We start from the raw sequence: 20,572 nt of genomic DNA, 5'->3' as shown, positions 1-20,572 counted from the left end.
TTGTAATGATGAATACGGATTTTGAAGTAGTATAAAAGAATATTTTTTATTAGCTGAAGTAAGTGGTTATGTAGAGGAGACTGGTTTAATATGTGGTTATTTAAAGTTTGAAATAGTTTGTTTATTTCTATTGTTGATGTGGTTTTGACAATTAAAGTGTTTATTGGGTTGCTTTTTTGTTTTATTAACACAGTGTTACTTTTAAAAACTCTTTCGGCCTTGATACATATATCTGTAACATCTTTTGATGGTTTTATCAAATAACCTCTTGTTTTAATATCAATTAATGAGCAGCTATTATTTGTATATAGAACTGCAGCACATTCATTGCATTGTATATTTTTCTTTATCTTTCTAAAGCCGCGTCCAGACCAAAGAAACATTTGTCGGAAACACATGTTTTCGACATTGTCGTCGACAAACTTTTGAGTATGTTTTTAAAATGTTGTCGATGACATTGTCACGGACCCTGTCGGCGACAAATTTTTGTTATCGGCCGAGTAGCGGTAAACTTCAAAGGATGTTTACAAACATTGTCATCGACAATGTATCGGCATGTCCAGACCTGTCGTCGTTGTCACAGAAACATTTTGATATTTTTATGAAATTGTACTATTTTGTGTTTACTAAGAGGCCGTCGTAGTAACATTTTTGACATTAAAACCACCTCTACGCACTTCCAATAGCATGGCTTTTATAAATATCGCATAAAAAAACAAATGGTACCAAATTAATTAAGAAAATGTCTACTACGTGTTACCAGAGTCATTTTTTAGAAAAAACACTACTCTTATACTTTTATTTGTATTATGAATTTTTAATTTTTTAATTTTTCAAACGTGTATAATAGACAGTGAAATAATTTTTTTTTTATTATTTCTCTGGTAACATGTAGTAAATAATATCAACTTTAATTTGATATCATTCGTTATATTCTGCGATAATTATGAAAGCTATACTATTGGAAGTGCGAAGAGATGTTTCTCGGTGAAAAATGAACTTTTTTCACTTGTAATGTGCTGCTACCTACAGTGATCAAGGCGTCGCGGCAATCTTTCTCCCACTCTAGTAATCAACCAAATGCGCCGCGGCGCGTGGATATTTATAGCCGTGGTAGCCAGTACGAGTATTATCATTTTATTACGCGGAAATGCAGAATATTACCACAGCTAAATACCCATAATTGACAAAATGTAATAATTATTGAGATGTTTAAATATTTCTCTGTCTCTCTTACTATTTTTGTATATTTAACCGTGATTTTTCGTTGTAGAATATCAATATTCTCAGTATTCTCATAGATACGTTAATAATTTATATTGTACTGTATGAATTTGTTTCTGACAGTAAGACATAGTCCTGTCAACGTCAAGTGTATCGTATGTTTTAATCTCCACTTGAATATTTTCGCTTATAAATTTAATTATTTTTATTCCTTAACACTTGTATTTCTTTTAAGACGAGTAAGTTAATTGTGAATTTTTGTAATTTATTTTGAATTTTGATACAAAATGGATCGTTCTAAAAAGAACCTGCCTTACTTTTCTAAATTAAAATCGAACAAAAAACGACTTGCTGCCCAATTAAAAGAAGCCAGAGATAAAAAAAAGTAAGTATTTGCAAATTGTATACTTGATAAATTGTAGGCAAATACCTAGATTTTAATTAGATTTTAAAATATAACATACATTTAGTTAAATAATTTGACTTCAATGTATAACATTTTAATATACCTTTATGTTTTTAAATTATCTATTCTTCTTATTACATTAATATTTATTTTATATTTAAAAAAAAGAAATTTGACGTAAAAATAAATATTATTTCAGAAACAAAATACTGAATGATCAAATACAACTGTCACAAAATGATGATGCGTCATTTATAGAACTGCCTAGGTAAGAATTGAAAATTTACATTATTGTATTGTATTATTGTAATAATAAAATGTTCAATAAATAATTTTCTAGTTACGTCAATGTTGAAAGAGATATTTTGACTCCCATAAATACGACGTCATCTCATTTAACACCTGACGATATGGATGTCGAATCAACAGAACATGATGACGTGATAAACACAAACGAATCTTCAAGGTAGGACGTTACTAGTATAAAAAAAATGATCGGATAAAAAATAGAACAATTTAGATAACTAATATTTTTCATTTTCTTTTTAAATTTTTACGTGAGGCATTTTCGTAATTTTTAACACAGTGAAACAAAAAAACTTATGGCTTTACAAAGATGTTTAGTCAATTTTTTTTATGATTATTATTGAGAATTTTGAAAAATTAACTCTTTAAATTGACACCAAGATGAGTTTCCAGATCTAAAATGTTGCTAGATGAAAGTTTTTGACCTTTTATATAAAATATAGTGAATTAATACAAATCTTTGTAAAACCATATAGGTACTTTTTCGTTTCACTTAGAACCTGAATATTTATATACCTGATATGTTTAGTTTGCTACCGAGTGACATAAATTATATTTTTTTAGTTTTGATGTCGATGGTGACGAAGATATTATGTTTACTCCCATAAATACGTCATTGCCTCGTTTAATTCACGGTAAAACTTCTAAATCATCAGATCATGACGTGAATGAATCGTTGAGGTTGGTTTCTATCCCATACTATCCCAGTTAATATAGTGTATTTAGTATTTACATTTAAAACATGCTATAAGAGTATAAAAAAAGTTAATAAATTACTTATAATAGTTTTTTATGTAGACTTTTACAGTGAGAGCCCTGCAGTTGTAAATTACTGCAGGTTATTATTTTCCAACTTAAAATAAAAAATATAATATTTATTAACTTATTTTTATGTTATTAGGCCTACTGTGGGGAAATGTCCTTCAGGTCGTCGAATTGTAGATATTTACTATATATTTGAACAGATTAAAACATGTGTTCATGAAGGAGGTTTTGGATGTTCATTTATGAATATGGTGTTTGTATCTGAAAAACATTATGGGTTGAGATCGACATTTAAATTTATATGCAGTATGTGCAACATAAGTTCAATAATAATGTCCGAGGAGAAAACTCCAGATACGTATATACCAGTTAATTTAGCTGCAATTAGTGGATCGATTGCAGTTGGAATAGGTTACTCTCAGTTAGAAGAAATGTTGGCGTCAATTGATATTCCTTGCATGAGTGATAAAACATTCCAATCGGGTCAAAATCAAATAAGTGAATCTATACATCACGTCGCCGAGGAAGAAATGAGAATCGCAGGTGAAGAAGAAAGGAAATTGGCCATTGAATCGGGAGAGATTGATATTGATGGAATCCCTATGACGTGTGCTGTTGTTGCTGATGGACAATGGTCTAAGCGCAGCTATAAAACGAAATATGATGCTTTATCCGGAGTGGTAAGTTATAATTTTATAATTTCTCTAATGATTTATTTGCATTAAAAGTAACTATATAATCATATTTTTTAGGCTACAATTATCGGTTTTAAAACTAAAAAAATTTTATTTATTGGGATTCGAAACCGATATTGTTTAATTTGTCAAAGAGCAAAAAATGCAAACATTTCTGTAAAAGAACACGCGTGTTTCATGAATTGGCGTAAAGCCGCTACAGCGATGGAGGCAGATGCTGTTGCAGAAGGCTTTAAAAAAAGCATTGAATTACATGGGCTAAAATTTAATAAATTAATTGGTATTTATAAGTTTTTATGACATTAATTAATGATAGGTAGTAACTTTCTAATTGATTATTTATTAATCTATTTTTATTCATAAAAGGTGATGGTGATTCTAGTGTAAGTAAAAGATTGGCAGAAACAAGACCCTATGGTCCAAATTTTACTATTGAAAAAATAGAATGCCGGAATCATTTATTGAGGAACTACGGAACGAAATTAGCAATGATTGGTAAAAATACAAAATATCCTATACATTTGAGAAAACATATTTTGAACAACGCGAAAAGGTTTAGGTATGCTATAACAAAAGCTATTGATCATCGTAATAATTTAAAACAACAAACCAAGTATCAAAAAGTTGTAGGTAGGTTACCATCACCAACTTAAATTAATAACGATACATTTTAAACAATTAAATATTTAAATATCAATATAATATGTAAAACAATTAAATAATTTTTTGGGTTTAAGTCAAACTAAAATTTTTCTTTGTTCATAAAATATAGGTTTACGCAAAGATATTATAAATAGTTTTCGTCATATTATGGGTAATCATGAGCAGTGTGAGAAATATTTTTGCCAAGGACATAAAATAAATGAAGTAAACCTATATGAAGACACAGAAAAATGTGGTCTTATGAGAGAGATTACTCAAATCATTGGACGATTGGCAACTCATGCAGATAGTTTGTTAATGAACGTTGATAATAATGTTTGTGAACAATTTAACAGCGTTCTTAACAAACATTTAGCTGGTAAACGAATAAATTTTTCTTTACGGAATTCATATGCAACTAGAATTAAATCTGGATTAATCTCGTATAACACATCAGGAGAATATTTACGCTCATTACACAAACATGTAGTCAATGACGTAAGCCCAGGTAAAAGTTTAAGTTATAGGTTTTTTTCTTATAAGTTAAGTTTTAAGCGTAATTTTCAATTTACATTTAAATGCAAAGTGACTTGTTAATTTCATATTGCGATTTAACCGTAAATTTAAAAATTGTGAAAATTTCAAGTTTAAATAAATTTTTGGACTGAAAAATATAGGTACTATTATATAATATATTTTAATGTAGGTTTAATTTAGGTAGTCATTTTTTTAAAATAGGAAATGTTGGAAAACGATTTTTAAAGTCTAGAAAACGTAAAGCTACATTATTACAAAATAGAAGAAAATTAATTCCAAAGAGAAAATTATTTTTAAATAAATCGTGTGATGCTGATGAAAATTATGGGTTGGCCGAACCGTTATTACAAGAATTCTCATTATACGAAATTGAACAAAAAAAAAATGAATTTTTGAGTTCCCTTTCACTGGATAGTAATAAAAAACGATTATTAGAAGTAGAAACTATAGATCAGTCTAGATGTCAAAGATGGCATAATGAAAGAAGAAATCGACTTACTGCCTCCAACTTCGGCTGGATTTGCAAAAGAAAACTAAAAACTTCCTGTAAAAATGTTGTATATGATATGTTGTATAGGTCTTTTACATCGGCAGCAACTGAATATGGGAAAGAAATGGAGCCAAAAGCAATTAAAAAATTTGAAAATATTAAAGGTCAAACAATTTCACCCTGTGGTCTGATTATTGATCAAGATTTTCCGTATTTAGCTGCTTCTCCAGGTATTATTATTATTATTATTTTCTGAAAATAATAATCATTATAAAATATAGAAATATTATGCAAAAAATTGTTGTTATTTTCTAAATTTTTAATTATCTTATTAACTCAGTTGGGTGATAAAAATATTTTTTTTAGATGGACTAATTGATATTGACGGTTTAGTTGAAATTAAGTGTCCTTATTCAATTAAAGATTATACCAATATTAAAGACGCTATAATAGATAAAAAAGTATGAACAAATAAACTAAAATAAATATGAAAAATAAAAATTAGATTAAATTTAATTTTCAGATTAATTTTCTTAAACTAAATTTCAACGGAGAGCTTGAATTAAAAAAAACGCATGACTATTACTACCAAGTTCAAGGGCAGCTACATATAGCCAAAAAACAATATTGTTATTTTGTTGTGTATTCTGAAAATATGATACACTTTGAAACTATACAGCGTAATAATGAGTTTTGGGAAAATGTTATGCAGCATAAATTAACGAGGCTAGTTAAATATCTGGGTTTTAATTTATTCAAATAATTTTTACCGATGTTTAATAATAATATTTAATTTACATTTATTTTAGATTTTACCTAGACTGCTTGTTACCAGAAATTGTAATACCTCAATACGGAAAACGGTTACTGGTTCAGGACATCATAGACCCGAATGAAAATAAATAATATCTGTTAAATGTCCAAACCTAACCACAAAACTTAAAATATTGTGCATTACGATATTTTTATTTTTATTATTATTTCATGTAAACTAATATTGACTTATTTACTTATAAAAAAAATGTATAAATTGTACATTATATATTTTATCTTTAAAAATGTATAATGTATATAATATCCCAATATACCTACACAGTCTCGTATTACTTCGTACGACGTACCTACATATATTGTTATTTGTATTATTTCATACCTACATGTACATTGTACATATGTTTATTTTTACTATTTTTTAAATATTACTATTTTTAATAATAAAAATTATATCTAAAATTCTTTCTTTTTAATAGTACATTTTACTCTTAATGTACAATATTGTGTTGAACGGTAAACAGTGTTGTAAGGCAACACACAAAGTGAGCAGTCCGCTATATTTATATTAATTGTTGTTTATATATATTATTTTACTTGAAATAAATCAACCATTTCGTCGATGATTGTATCTGGTACATCTGATGATATGTCATGTTCGCTTATTTTCCAACCTATGTTCATGACTTTATCAATAATATTACGACTACAGAACCAGGATAATATTAACTTATATCTATCGACATAGTACATAAGTTTAAATGGTTTTTTTATGAATATTTTCCTTTTTTTTTGGGAGTCCAATTACAGTTTGGAGGGATCCTTTAGGTTTACCTCTTCTTTTAATAATTGGAATTTTAATCTGAGAAAGATCTGAAAAAAGATAATTTTATACATATTTTTATTAAACTACAAATAAATATCTATTTTCCACTTTGTACAACATATAGATAGAAACACTTATTAATTTTAATAAAAATAAACAAACTATTAGAATATTTATTTATGCATAGATCTGATCTGAGATTGTATGCAATTAAACTTACCAATATTTTTAGTTTCTTGTTCCTGATTAAAATTAGATGGATTTGATGAGGAAGCAACCTGTAAACATAAATTATGAATATTTTTTAAATAAATTAAAAAAAATACTTTTTACCTTTTTTATGTTTGGAAAACTAATTTCATTATTGCACTTTATATTTGTGATGTCTGTTTGATCATTTTCAATTACATTTTTTTCAAAATGTATAACTGGTTCATCAATAAGTTCATCCTTTTAAATGTGTAAAATGTTTGTTTAATTTAGACAGTTTAAAAAATTTAAATGTATTTGTAAGTTAAAAAAAAAAAATGTTTTACTGTTAAATGAACCTTTTCATTATGAGCATCTTCATCGATTGGTATAACAATGAACTCTTTATTACATTCCCATATTTTCAATATTTGTTTCATAATTTCAATTCTATGGTTAAAAGCTTTTTGGCCAACTTCGGAGATAAGTGTAGAAAGTCGATTAGTAAATAATGAGGCATGTTTATATTTTTCAAATGTTGATTTTGGAGCACGTAATGTAGGCATCACTTTTATTAAACTTTCTTGCAAATGATCTTCATTATTTAATTGTTGAAAAACATTTTGTTTTTCTACCAAATATTTTTTTGTCCACCTCGGTAAACATAATTGTTCATCAAAAATGTCTAGTTTGTTATTAATTCTTATGTTAAAAATATGTCGGCATGGTAATCCCATATTACGATTGAAAGTACAAGAGCAATTCAATACAGTGGTATTTAAATTTATATCATTATTTTTTATATTGATACTAGCCAAATACTCTTTTTCTACAAGATCAAAAGCAAATTGAGTTAAAATGTTTGAATAGATTTTAGTAGGAGCAATAGCTGAATTTATTACAGGTAGTTTATGAATTGTTTTTATAGCTCTATGATCTCTTTCAGTTCTTTCAATTTGTAGTTCTACAAATAAATTTTCAAGAAATTCTTGGAGGGAGCTTAATTTTTTAATAATAGATTTTAGATTACGATTAAGTGATTCAGTTCGATTGTTGGTAAAATTCAAAAAATTGTTACTTATAAATCCATCCACCCATTGTTTTTTAATAGGATGCCAATTTAAATTATAGTATTGCATTACTTGTATAGGTAAAAGTTCAGCCATTATTTCATAGTTATCATTATATTCTTCAGGAGATTTTGAATAAGATATTTTTTGTAAGTATTCTAATGATACAGACTTCTCCGTTGGGTTTATTCCTAATTTGGTTGTAGTGATTTCTCTTTTAAAAATTTGAAATACATGAAACTTGCATAAATTAAGGTTTGCTTCTGGAAAATGAGAATTTAAAACGTTTCTCATATTCTCATCTTTATCTGTCATGAATGAATTTATTAAATTACTGTTTTCATTTTTTATTTTAAATGAAGAAATAAGCCAATCAATATATTGTTTTACTTCACCAACTAGTATACCCACACCTGCTATTTCTGAACTTCCAACTGAATCTTCTACCAAAAATAAATATACAACACCATTAAAATTCAGTAGTTTATAGGTACCATCTAAAAACACTATCTCGGGAAATGCAGCAAAATTTTTTTTCATGATATTATTTTGAAAAAATAATCCTCTGAATTCGTCTCCTTCAATTAACATTTCATATTGGCAATTATGTTTTTGAAGAATAGGTATGCAAGATGAAAGATCATTGGTAAAAATATTGCCATGGAGAGAAATATTGGTGATGTCTTTTAAGAGGATTGTGTTGCCTGATTTGGCTGATAAATTCTGTAGCAATAACTTTTTATTGGGCTTTACATTTTGTAAGGTCAGTGCTTCGTTTAAAATATTTTTATTTAATTTCCTTTGATTAGGAAGATGTCCAAAAGTCTTACTACAATGTAAAGCAAAAAAACACACTGTAATTAGTGATTATTTTCAATATTTTGATTATTATAAAACAGTTTAGTTAAAAGTACAAAGAATATAAACAAAACAAGACAAAACTTTTGCCATGGTAATCAGCTTTCTATTATAGATATTCTATCATTCAAATTAAAATATCTGTTTACATTTTATGAAGATATACTAAAATGTTTACATGGCACAGTACATTCATGCTTTGCTCAAAAGCAGCCCATAAAATATTCAAATTTTCGTACTTCACACATAGTCCCAAATCTAAATAAAAAATCAATGCTCTAAAAGCTATCACTGTTGCTTATGGACTTTCTTTTCAACTTATACACTTAATATAAATTAAATAACAATATATTATATACATATAAATATATTATTTCATTACTGTGAACAAAATTAAATTATTATTGATTTATTCAAATATAATATTATTAACATAATATTGTATTATATATTTAATTACACACTTTTAAATTTCGTACTACACGCTTCACTTTTTGCACTATACACAATTTTAGGGGCTGCTCAAAAGTTAAGCAATATTCGTATCAACTATGTTAAAAAATTATTTTTAAAATGTGATTAGGTACCTAGTTGAAAGGTTTGGGAATAATAAATAGGTATAATTCATTAATAACATAATCCATTGAAATAAATAGCTGAAGGTTTTCATTGGTATATAATAGTGTGTTATATCACATTAAATTATAATTAAACTTTAATAGATTCTATTAACTTTTTATTTAGATATTTCTGAGCCTATTTTAAAATTGTTTTACTAGTTGGCACTATCACTATAATAAGCCATACAGACTAGGCAAAATACCTATATATACCTACCTCAGGTACCTCTCTTCACTTTATATGTAAAATACCAATGCTGTGTTTGATTTCTTAAAAATCAAATTTTATACAGCAATTTTTTAAGATAGATATAATTTAGTTTAATTTCACATAAAAACAAAATTAGGTACCTCAGCACATTTGTACCATTAAAAATGTGCCATTTTTTTTTAATACTAATTATATTTACAATTAAACATAAATTAAATAAAGCATAACTTTAGTAAATATCTAATATACCTAGTATGTGGTGTGTGGTTATGTTCCTCTGACATATTTTTAAGAACCAAATATTGACCATCCTTTGATAAAGAAAAATATAAAAAAGCTTCACATTCTTGCTTGAAAGTACTAAAATATAATAAACAAAAATGTTAAGGTATTGTAAATTATAATATTTAATCACATTGCTACTATTAGAATTTACAACATTATAATATGTTGTATTTTTTTAACACTTATAATAGATGGTAAAAAAACTTAACTGTGTTCAAAGTGAGTTAGGAGGGCAGTAGTCGCAGTGGCGGATCGAGGATTTAATTTTTTTTTTTGGGGGGGGGGGGGGGGCCCATAATCCAAAATGTAGTGATCATTTTGGGGAGTTATTTCCTTATTCACAGTTATAATACTTGTGCAATTTAAACTTGCGTTATGTGTTATGTGAAATAAAGAAATCAGTCACTTATTTCCATCCAAGTGGGTACTATACTTACAATGTTTTTCGATTCGAAATTTTCAATTTTTCTCGAAATTTTTGACCACCATTAATGCAACTAAATTTGATATAGGCATATTTTAGTTCATCATTTACATTGGCTATACTATTGGATTGTGATCTATGAGGAATTGAAAACATATTACAAAAAGGCTTCCTTATTTATTGTAAAATTAAAAACACTTACCGTTTTTTAGCTGTTTTTAAAGTACGATTATCTCTAATCCAAAAATCATTGAAATTCGTCTTTTTATATTGACTTAAGGCATCAATGAGGTCTGTGTACGACTTAAAACGTTGTCCAATTGCAAGTACCATGGTGAAAATAAGTTATTTAAAAAATGTAATTAAATAAATTTATAATTTAATATAATTCATTAAAACAAACTCACTGCGTAAAAATATTTTGATAACACAAATTGTCCAAATTAATAATTTTGTATTTTTGGTTTATTTATAAACCATAATATTTAATTATGCCCCTCCCCCCTCCCCAAGTACAGTTTACGTTTACGGTTTTTATATTTTGATAACACAAATTGTCCGGGATTATAATTGTACGGTAATTATTGTACGAACTACGGAAAAAAATCCAAGTCCCGGCGCATGCGCATTGATAACACAAATTTTCCGGGACTGATAACATAATAGCAAATCTCACGGAATTTCCGGGGCCTGAGACAGAGCCTAAAAACAAACCTCGTGTAACGTCTGATGCTGGAATTGAAGTAAGTAAATTATGAATTACATTATTATTTAAGAGGACGCTACACCTAAAGCGAAACGCATGCAACGGTCGAGAGAATGCGCTTTTAGGTGTTTTCGCGATGCGCAAGCACGCGACGTTTAGGCCACGCCCACTACTCGTAGTCGGCTGCCGGCCGACGATTGTGGGCATTCGGGAGCGACGTTTATTAATTTTAGTGATGGGCATAATCGAATTATTTCTATAATCGAGTTATTAGTAATCGATATATTATTATAATCGAGTTATCACTCGAAATAATCACTCGAAATTTACGATTGATATTACTAATATTAGTTATTACATATAATCGATATACATATTTTCATAATCGAATCATCAATCGAAATAATTACGCAAAATGTTCAATTAATATGATAACTTGGAATAGTATTAGTTTGTTATTAATAGGTATTCGTAATAGTCAAAATGATCAATATAAATAAAAATGTGCATAAATCATAATCTCATTTTTTATTTAAACATTTTAAACGTTAACCTGGCAAATTATTTTAGACATAAATAATAATAGTTACTAATAAATTTAACAATTGTAATTACTTAAACAAATTTAAATTACTATTTAAAAAAATTATATAATCTAGATTTTTTGAAGTTAATCTGCTCCGACGGTCGTTAGTTATTTGCCCCGTTTTTGAAAATACTCGTTCCGAAGGAACTGATGTAGCCGGTATACATAAATACTTCAGTTGCATTTTATATAACTCTGGAAAGGTATTTTTATGCTGCTTCCAGAAATGTAATGGATTTTTTTTCCTATCCAACAGTGGCATTTCTAAATATTGGCGAATAATCAAAGTTGAAGTTGTAGATGTTCCCATACTATTGAACGTTGTTTACTACCCGGTCTCATTTTTAAATTTTAAAAATAAATAATTTTTAATAAATAGGTAAAGAACTAAAGACTGATGAACAGTTAGTGAACAGTGTCGACTGTTAACGCGTGCTAGCGAGTACAAAATGAAAGAATATTTATTTAAACGGATATTAACCCTCGGGCACCTGCACGACGGCACTCTATGCCGCATATTATTCAGTAAAATGTATACGGATTCAAAGTTTATTGTTATACCGCTAGATAACAAACAGGTATCATATCTAAAGATATCAGGCTACTTTATCGCCAATATGCGGAATTTATTGCAGTTTAAGTCATTTTTACTTGATATGAGACGCTGAAAGCAGGTATTCCTATGTAATAACGTACACCGTACACAACAATAATAATAACATAGTGCACCATGATTAAAATATAAATATTAAGTAATGACTAATATAAAATATTATTCATTCAATTCTTTAGTTTTTACCGTTTACCCTGTTCGGAGTTTTGAACTTAGGATTCTAAAAATAAAGTTTCGAATAAGGTACCTCAGTAGTCGAGTAACGAGTACTCGAGTTACTATAGTTCGAGTGAAAAATCACTCGGTTACATAATCGATTATTATTTTAATAATCGAGATATCTCGATTATTATCAACAATCGAGTAACTCGATTATGTTCACTCGATTATGCCCATCACTAATTAATTTCTCGACTTTCGTCCGTCGCGGGTCGCGTAAATTATTAAATTCATACATGTAAATGGCGCCATGATATTCTTAATATCCTCGCGCCCCATGATCTACCGATTAAAATTTAAGTCACTGATTACCTAAATAAATGCATCAATATATACATCGTAGAGACTGTATTATAACATAGCTTGATTTGTAGTAATTGAATTATTACTTATATATAATATATTGCATTATTATATGTAATAATATATCTATAATAGTATATATTATATTCTTACTTCATAACAAATATATATTTTACCTAATTTTTAAAAATAATCTTAACTTATATTACCTAAATATTTAAATGAGGTATATCTGAATATACTTAAAATAACTTACTTTTAAAAAAACATAAGAAAAATAGTTAAATACTAATTGTCATTTATTAAAAATATGAAATAATAATTGATGAGAATCAAGATCACATTTTTTTAAAATTATTACTAGTTGTGTTCATAATTATTTTAATAAGACGTTCTGGCTCTTTAATGTCGGACTTCAACATTCTTATTGGATAAAGTGGTTGAATTATTTCAGGTAGCATACAATCCATATAAAACCTAAAATTATAAACAAATGAAAAATGTAGGTATTTACATAAAATATTATTAAGTTAGGTCAGATAATAAATTACATTTTTAACTTTTCTGCCATATTAGAAGTCCAAAATTCTGGTTCATAATAAATTTTTTCTATTGTAATCCAATTACTGGTATATATTACAAAATAGCATAATTTTCTGCGGGTGATATGCAACTGGCCCATTACTTGATAATAATAAATATTATCTTTTTTAAGTTTTGTACAATTATCTACTATGTTACAGTATGGCAACTATAAAGTTTAAAAAAATTAACATATGAAATTGTAATACTACAGGCTTTAAGTATACGCAATGATTATAATAATAATAAATATGTAAACAACATAACTTACTAATTTTTTGTTTATAGCATCTATTGCACTTGAAGTGTCTTTTGAAAATTCAATACAAAATTCTTCATGAGTTTTTCTACTTTTATCAAATAAAAAATTTCTACTGGAAAGTCATATTAAATTTTTATGATCATTTGAATTACAATATTAGATATTCACTCAATTTCAGTTGTACCGATATTCTTATTTTGTTGTTATTTAAAAACGAATAATTGTAGAAACTTGAAATTTACACCAAATATTTATTTCATCAATTCCTATACTTGAAAAATTTTTCAAAAAATTTCAACAATTTATAGACGTTTTAAATTTTCCGTTTTTTTAGTTTTTTATTCTATAAATATAAATAAAATTGTATTTGTTAGGTTGAAAAACTTGAAAATTTAATACAAGGTTCCTCATAAGTTAACCTTGCATGTATTATATTACTATTTACTATAAAAATATAACAAAAATCAAAATTCGTTTGATTGAAAATTGTTATTTTACCCGTGAATTTTGATTTCGTGAAAATTTAAACACTCGTAAAATTTTTTTAATTGAAAAATCATCAATTTTTTTTATAATTATTCTAAGCTCAACTTATGGACAACCTAGTATTAAATTTTCAATTCTTAGTTTTTAATAAAAAATTGTTTATACATTTACACAACTTATGTGGACCCTCCTATTAAATTTTCAAGTATTTTATCAACATTTATAAAAAAAAAATTTAAAAAAATTGATTATTTTAAATGCCTATAAATAGCTCAAAAAAGGTCAAAATAATTTGAAAATCAAATCATGTAAAGAAAATGGCAATCTAAATGACTGGTAAAATTTTCAAGTTTCTACGACTTATACTTTTTGATTAATAACAAATATCAAAAATCGTTTGAGGCTAAACTGTTATTTAACGCGGTTTTGTAAAAATTTAAATTTCAAACACTCCTAAAATTTTTTTGTCTTAGAAAGGTAGAGTTTTTTTTACAGATATTTAAAGAAAAACTTATGGAGAACCTTGTACCAAATTTTCAAAACTTAGTTATAAAAGGAAAAAAGTTTACGATTTTTCAACCACAAAATTACTTGCAAATTTTCGCAATTTTGACATATTTCGTATAAATTTGAACTTTAAGCACTTATAAAAAAAATTTGTGACGAACGATAAAAGATTTTTTTTTATCCCTTTGAGAACAACTTATAAGAAACCTTGTATTAAATTTTAAAGATTTTCTGGCCAACCAAAAATTGTTTATAGTTATTTAAAAAAAAAAAATACTTAGAAAAATTTAAAATTTAAATTGTCTATAAATATTTCAAAAAAAGTCAAAACACTTTGAAAATTTAACCCTGTATAGACAACGGTAATATAAACATTCGTTGAAAATTTCAAGTGCTTACAAAAATTATTTTTTGAGTTACAGTAAAATTAAATTTTCGTTTTTGTCAAAAATTGGTTTTGCGTAAAATTTCCCGTTTTTCCGTCACTTTTGATAGAGACTAGATTCACTTTCCTTTCAGAAACGGTACACAAAAAAAAAAACACACATCATTGTAAAATCAATACATTCATCACTCCGTTCAGAATCTAAAATAACAATTTTAGTTATATTATTGTTATTTGAAAATATTATTCGTGGGTACTTTAAATTGTATATACTACCTACTATGAATTACTTTGAGTGAGTTGGGTTATTGGGTAGGTACATAATGAATCTGATTTGATTAATTTGAAATTTATTGTATAGGTATCTAAATTTTTTTTTTTTGCATTAAATTCACATGCCTACTAGTATTTAATATTTATATTAGTATTGATTAATACTTATGATTGTATACTTACTCATATTGATGAAAATAAATTTAAATAATATTTTATTACCTTATTTACCTACATGAGTTTACATTTTCTATTTTTTATTTGTATTCAATTATTGAACAATTTAAAATATATAACATGTATAAATTAATAACTATAAATATTAAATAGTAAATATTAAATGTTACTTACGGTGTATTACGAATTTTTTTCATTCTTTTTTTCATGCATGTCTTACCTGATCGGGCACGCTTTTTTATAATGGCACGACATTTTATTGGCGACATTTTTCAACGAGAAAAAGAAATAGATGAAAAAGATAATACCAGTAAAACACTATACGTGATACGTGATACGTCTATAATTCTAGTACCCACTGGCCTAGTCAGTGATCGATAGTATAAATGTATAATATTATAATAATAATAATATAAAATGTCTTTCAACTTGTATTATTATAAATTATTATAGTACACAGACCCTCTCCTAGACGCTTTACTATTTATGTGTTTGTAGAATTGATTGTGTCTGTACAAATAATAATAATTTTCGGAAATATAATAATAAGTAATTCATTATTTCTATTTTGGTCATATCGTAATCGGCGCGATCGGTCTGGAAGGTCGCTGGCCGTCATAACTCGCACGCCACCAACGAATAATGGAGTGGGGATGAACGTTGCAATGCCGAACGCGGCCGTATAATAATATTATAATATGAGCGCAGCAAATATCCATCGAAATAATATTTATTTTTTTCTGTAAAACTGTTTTACGCGGGACAACTTTTCTCGCACCATATTTATAGTAGAAACTCCAAAATTTCTGTATATATAGTGTAGAATTATCTGTGCAACTACGTGCTTATAATTTAGATAATACAAATAGAAACAAAGTTATTTGCTTCCAAATATTTAATTTTTTTGATTTTTTGATTTACTTATAAAAAATGGTTGAACAGTGCTATCAAAAATTAGAGCACGTTGTTGCACAGATAATGTTCTTCTTTATGTGTTGTGAAAATTTGGTAGCTCTACAACAAATATGGTGCGAGAAAAGTTGTCCCGCGCAAAACACTTTTTATAATCAAATTACGGGTGGTGTAGCGTCCTCTTAATACTTTTTAAATACAGAGTGATGTGTATATATTAAACTGTTTTAACATTATGAGAATCTTACTTACTATAACATTTTTAAACAATTTAATTTTTCATCAACACATACATAGGTTAAATACATAGGTCTTAATAACATTTGGTTAAAATAAGACTAATATGCTTATAGTCAAAATATTTGGCTTCAATGCTTCCATATTAAAATTATACATATGAGTTATTATATACCTACTGATTTATGTTTCATTATAATACATACTTAATAACGTATGTCAAGTTTGGTTTAAAACTACAAATTGAGTTTATTATACAGTCCAAATATGAACTCATAATATACAAAACAATATATTAGGTTAGCTTTACTTTTTCAACAACACACATTATAATATTTATTATACAGTTTACAATATGTATACTGTTAGAAGAAATACAATATGTAATATTTTCATTTCAATATCTACGTAAGTCACTATATTATATTTTGCTAATAAATCAACTTTTAAATTATGCCACTATATACTGATTGAAAGATCATACAACAATATGAGTTTAATTTTTTAATGAATAATACTTAATGGTCCAATACTTTATAATTTGTAAATATTTGATTTACAATTATTCTTATGATACAATGAGAGTCAGCCTAAATGATTTGTTTTATTTTTTTTTTATTTTAACATCAATAGTTGTCTTGCCAGGGTACTTTACCAGCAGCACTTTGAAAAAAATCATCACAAAACTCATCTCTAATTTCTTGTGCAGCTAGTGATGGTTTTCTTCCAATTCTTGCTAATGGTGTTAAATTATTTTGATCTCTTCTCCATTGGCCAGGTATTATTGTCCCTCCATCTAAATCTTCTATATCAAAAATACCTGGTGGTGTATAACTTGTTCTAGATGAAAAACTTTTTCGCAAAAAGTTATGCAAATGGACACAGGTTAAGGTTATAATTGTTGCTTTTTTTGGTTCTAGAAGCATAGGTTTTCGTAAAACTCTAAAAGTTGCAGACACTATTCCGAATGAATTTTCAACCACTCTTCGGGTTCTACTTAAGCGGTAGTTAAATATTCTTTTTTTTGATCCTTTTTCTTGTGTGCCTGGATAAGGTTTCATGATATTTTTTTTCAAAGGAAAAGCATCATCAGCAACAAATGTATGTGGAATACATTTTTCCCTTCCCGGCAGGCACATGTCTTCTGGTAAATTTAATTTTTGATTTTCTAAAAAATGTTTGAATGTAGTGTTCGCAAACACGCCACCATCTGATATACGGCCCTGACATCCAACGTTGACGTATATAAAATTGTAATTGGCATCGACAACAGCAAATAAAACAATACTGAAAAATCCCTCGTAATTAATATATTCACTTCCTGTTTGAACCGGAGCTTGTAACATTATGTGTTTTCCGTCCATAGATCCAATGCAAAATGGAAAATTCCATTGGCAATTGAAATCATTGGCAATTAATTGCCATTCTTCTTTTGTTGTGGGCATCTTAAACAAATATAATTAATAACTAATATGATTGAACTAAAAAACTTCGAGAATATATAATAGTTCATTAAATTAACCATTTCTCATAAAAAACGTGTTCATATCTACCGATTTAAAAATATAAAAAATTCAAAATACAATATGTTAGCAATATTTTTTTTAGGCGTTTCAAGTTAGAATGTTGACAAAATCACGAAAATGTGCAAATTCTTTAGAGCTATAAATGCATAAACATTTTTATTTTCAAATCCAAGATTTAAAAATTGAATAGATGATCAATGTTAATTCACCCATAAATTAACTATTTCTTATTGAACGATTTTTTTATTTTGTTGTCATTCAAAAACATAGAAAAAAAAGGAAAAATTTAATAACATGCAAATAATTATCAACTAGTATATATTCGTATACTACAGATAAAATTAACTTATTCGAATTGTTTCAGATAGTGAATAATGAAATGTGTACTGCTGAAGAAAATGAACCTTTGGAAATTAACAACGAGGAAAATAACGTAAAAAACCAATATGAATGCCAGACAAATCCTGAAAATACAACAAATACTTCGGATGCATTGTTTATTACACCAAAATTACCAGTGCAGACAAATAATCAAAAAAGAAAAAAAAATCCAATGGCCGAAGAAGCGTATGAAGTGATGAAATCTTTGGTAAGCAAGCAAGGACAAAGAGATGAGTATCATGTATTTGGAGAACACGTTGGTTTTAAAATAAGAAAATTACGTACAAACTATGCTAAAAGTACTGTAGAATATTTAATTAACAACATATTGTATGAAGCAGAAACTGGGAAGTATGATTTCCCCCCTCAGCAGCAGTACCAATATTTTCAACAACCGTACAACCAAAGTCAGTCTGTAAGTGTGCCATATCAAAGCTCTAATATTCCTTCTTCACCAGCAAGTTCAACTATTACAAGCCTTGCTTCACCAACACCTACAACACCGGCACCATCATTCATTGACGAAGATAGTTTCGATGAAGTATTACATTCTATTTAAAAAAAGTTATTATTTTCTGATTATATGTTTTTATTATTTTTCAACACAAAAGAGGTTTTTGCTATTGTTTTTTTTTTTAATCATAAAAGTATATGAAATTGATTTATAATAAAATTAATATTATGTTTTCATTTACCTACATAGTTTTGTCATTTTGTTTAGAAAAAAAATATTTTCCCTTTGAAATCACAATTAAAAAAAGATGGTCTGTCAGTATAAAATATTAATAAATATTATATGATATATTTATTTGCTATAAAAATAATTTATTTCAGTATTGTCTATCTACAGTAGATTGAATTAATTTTTGCCAAAAATATTGCATTTAAAAATGTTATTGTAAGTATATTGTATAATATAATTTAAAAAATTCAAGTATAATTGAACAATATTTTTAAATTACAGCAAAATAACAAAAATTAAATTGTTTGTTAAAATATTGAATTTCATCCTATTTTTAAATTAAAATGTCTATAAAAATAGGTGTAAAGAAAATGTTTATGTAAACAAATAATAAATATATAAGTAATTTATTATTATTTAAATAACTATTAGTAATATATTTATGCTTTTACCTTTAAATAATTCTTCAAAGCGTCAATCAATGCTGCACAAACTTCGGGAACAATAAGAGAGATGCTTTGTTTAGACATTTTAAAAGTATACATCAAACTGTGATAAGAATCACCGGTGGCTAAGAAACTCAGTGCTACTGCTAATCTTTCGTTCACTGGTATAGCGTCTCTATAATTTGTGTTTTTTTTACCGATTCGGTGACCGACAAGATTGATCAAAAACTCAAAATCTGCACTTGACATACGTAGGACATTTTTGAAACTACCATTACACCTATTTAAAAATTAATAATTTAGTAAAATAGATTATACCTATGTACCTACATAGTTTTAGATATAAATATAAAACGGTACTATAGCATACCTCAACTCTCCAGATAGATTAATGTCATCACGTTGAAGGTCAACCATTAAATCACTACCACTATATTGTTTCCTTGTTAAAAGACTTGGACGAACCCAAAATCTTTTTTTTGGTTTTTTTGATTTTAAACTTAAAATTACGCAAGCAGCAGCAGCAGCGATCGCAACGTCCTCCTCAAACCACATTTTGATAAAGACTAAATGTCGATTGTCATACATTTGTTTCCGACAATTAATGTTTCTTTTGTCTGGACGCGTATGTTTTTAATTTTTGTCAGTAACTTTGTCGGTAACTTTTTGTCATATTTTGTCGACCACAATGTTTTTTGTTTTGTTTCTTGGTCTGGACACGGCTTAACAATTGCCCCTGCAATATATTCTATTATGTCATGTGTTATATGGTTATTAATGTTATCCACAATATTGTCACAATAATCGTATTCCATTTTTCAGTGTTTTCTCCACATAATATATCTATATAATCTTCTCGGTTTTCTTTTTTTTTTGAGCTCGAAACATGTAATATTGTTGTTGCGTCTTGGGGTAAACAATTTGCTCCAGAAGAAGTCATTATTTCTGTGTGTACCAATATTCTCTTCAT

The 20,572-nt window shown here is 27.1% G+C and overlaps 2 protein-coding genes across 2 annotated transcripts; both read right to left on the bottom strand.

Moving 5' to 3' along the window:
* Window positions 1-17,193: 17,193 nt before the first annotated feature.
* Window positions 17,194-18,222, bottom strand: LOC111033241 (protein ALP1-like). The gene has a single exon (XM_022313899.1). It carries the CDS (start codon window positions 18,010-18,012, stop codon window positions 17,194-17,196), a length of 819 nt encoding a protein of 272 aa, XP_022169591.1. The 5' UTR covers window positions 18,013-18,222.
* A 1,374-nt stretch (window positions 18,223-19,596) lies between these two features.
* Window positions 19,597-20,157, bottom strand: LOC111033235. Its single transcript, XM_022313886.1, has 2 exons — window positions 19,979-20,157; window positions 19,597-19,870 (listed from the first exon to the last, which is right to left on the bottom strand). Exons 1-2 carry the CDS (start codon window positions 20,155-20,157, stop codon window positions 19,597-19,599), a joined length of 453 nt encoding a protein of 150 aa, XP_022169578.1.
* Between the last annotated feature and the right edge of the window lie 415 nt (window positions 20,158-20,572).

Source organism: Myzus persicae, unplaced genomic scaffold (genome assembly GCF_001856785.1).
Source record: "Myzus persicae strain clone G006 unplaced genomic scaffold, MPER_G0061.0, whole genome shotgun sequence".
In the NCBI taxonomy this organism is placed as follows: Eukaryota; Metazoa; Arthropoda; class Insecta; order Hemiptera; family Aphididae; genus Myzus; species Myzus persicae.
Note: the sequence above shows the minus strand (reverse complement) of the source record. Positions and strands in the feature narration are given on the sequence as shown.

What these genes read in the sequence shown, in the direction of transcription:
- LOC111033241 (XM_022313899.1), bottom strand. Translation starts at nt 18,012, where the DNA reads ATGCCCACAACAAAAGAAGAATGGCAATTAATTGCCAATGATTTCAAT.
- LOC111033235 (XM_022313886.1), bottom strand. Translation starts at nt 20,157, where the DNA reads ATGTGGTTTGAGGAGGACGTTGCGATCGCTGCTGCTGCTGCTTGCGTA. An exon ending in GACATTAATCTATCTGGAGA is followed by an intron (nt 19,871 to 19,978) that starts GTTGAGGTATGC and finishes GTGTAATGGTAG; the next exon opens with TTTCAAAAATGTCCTACGTA.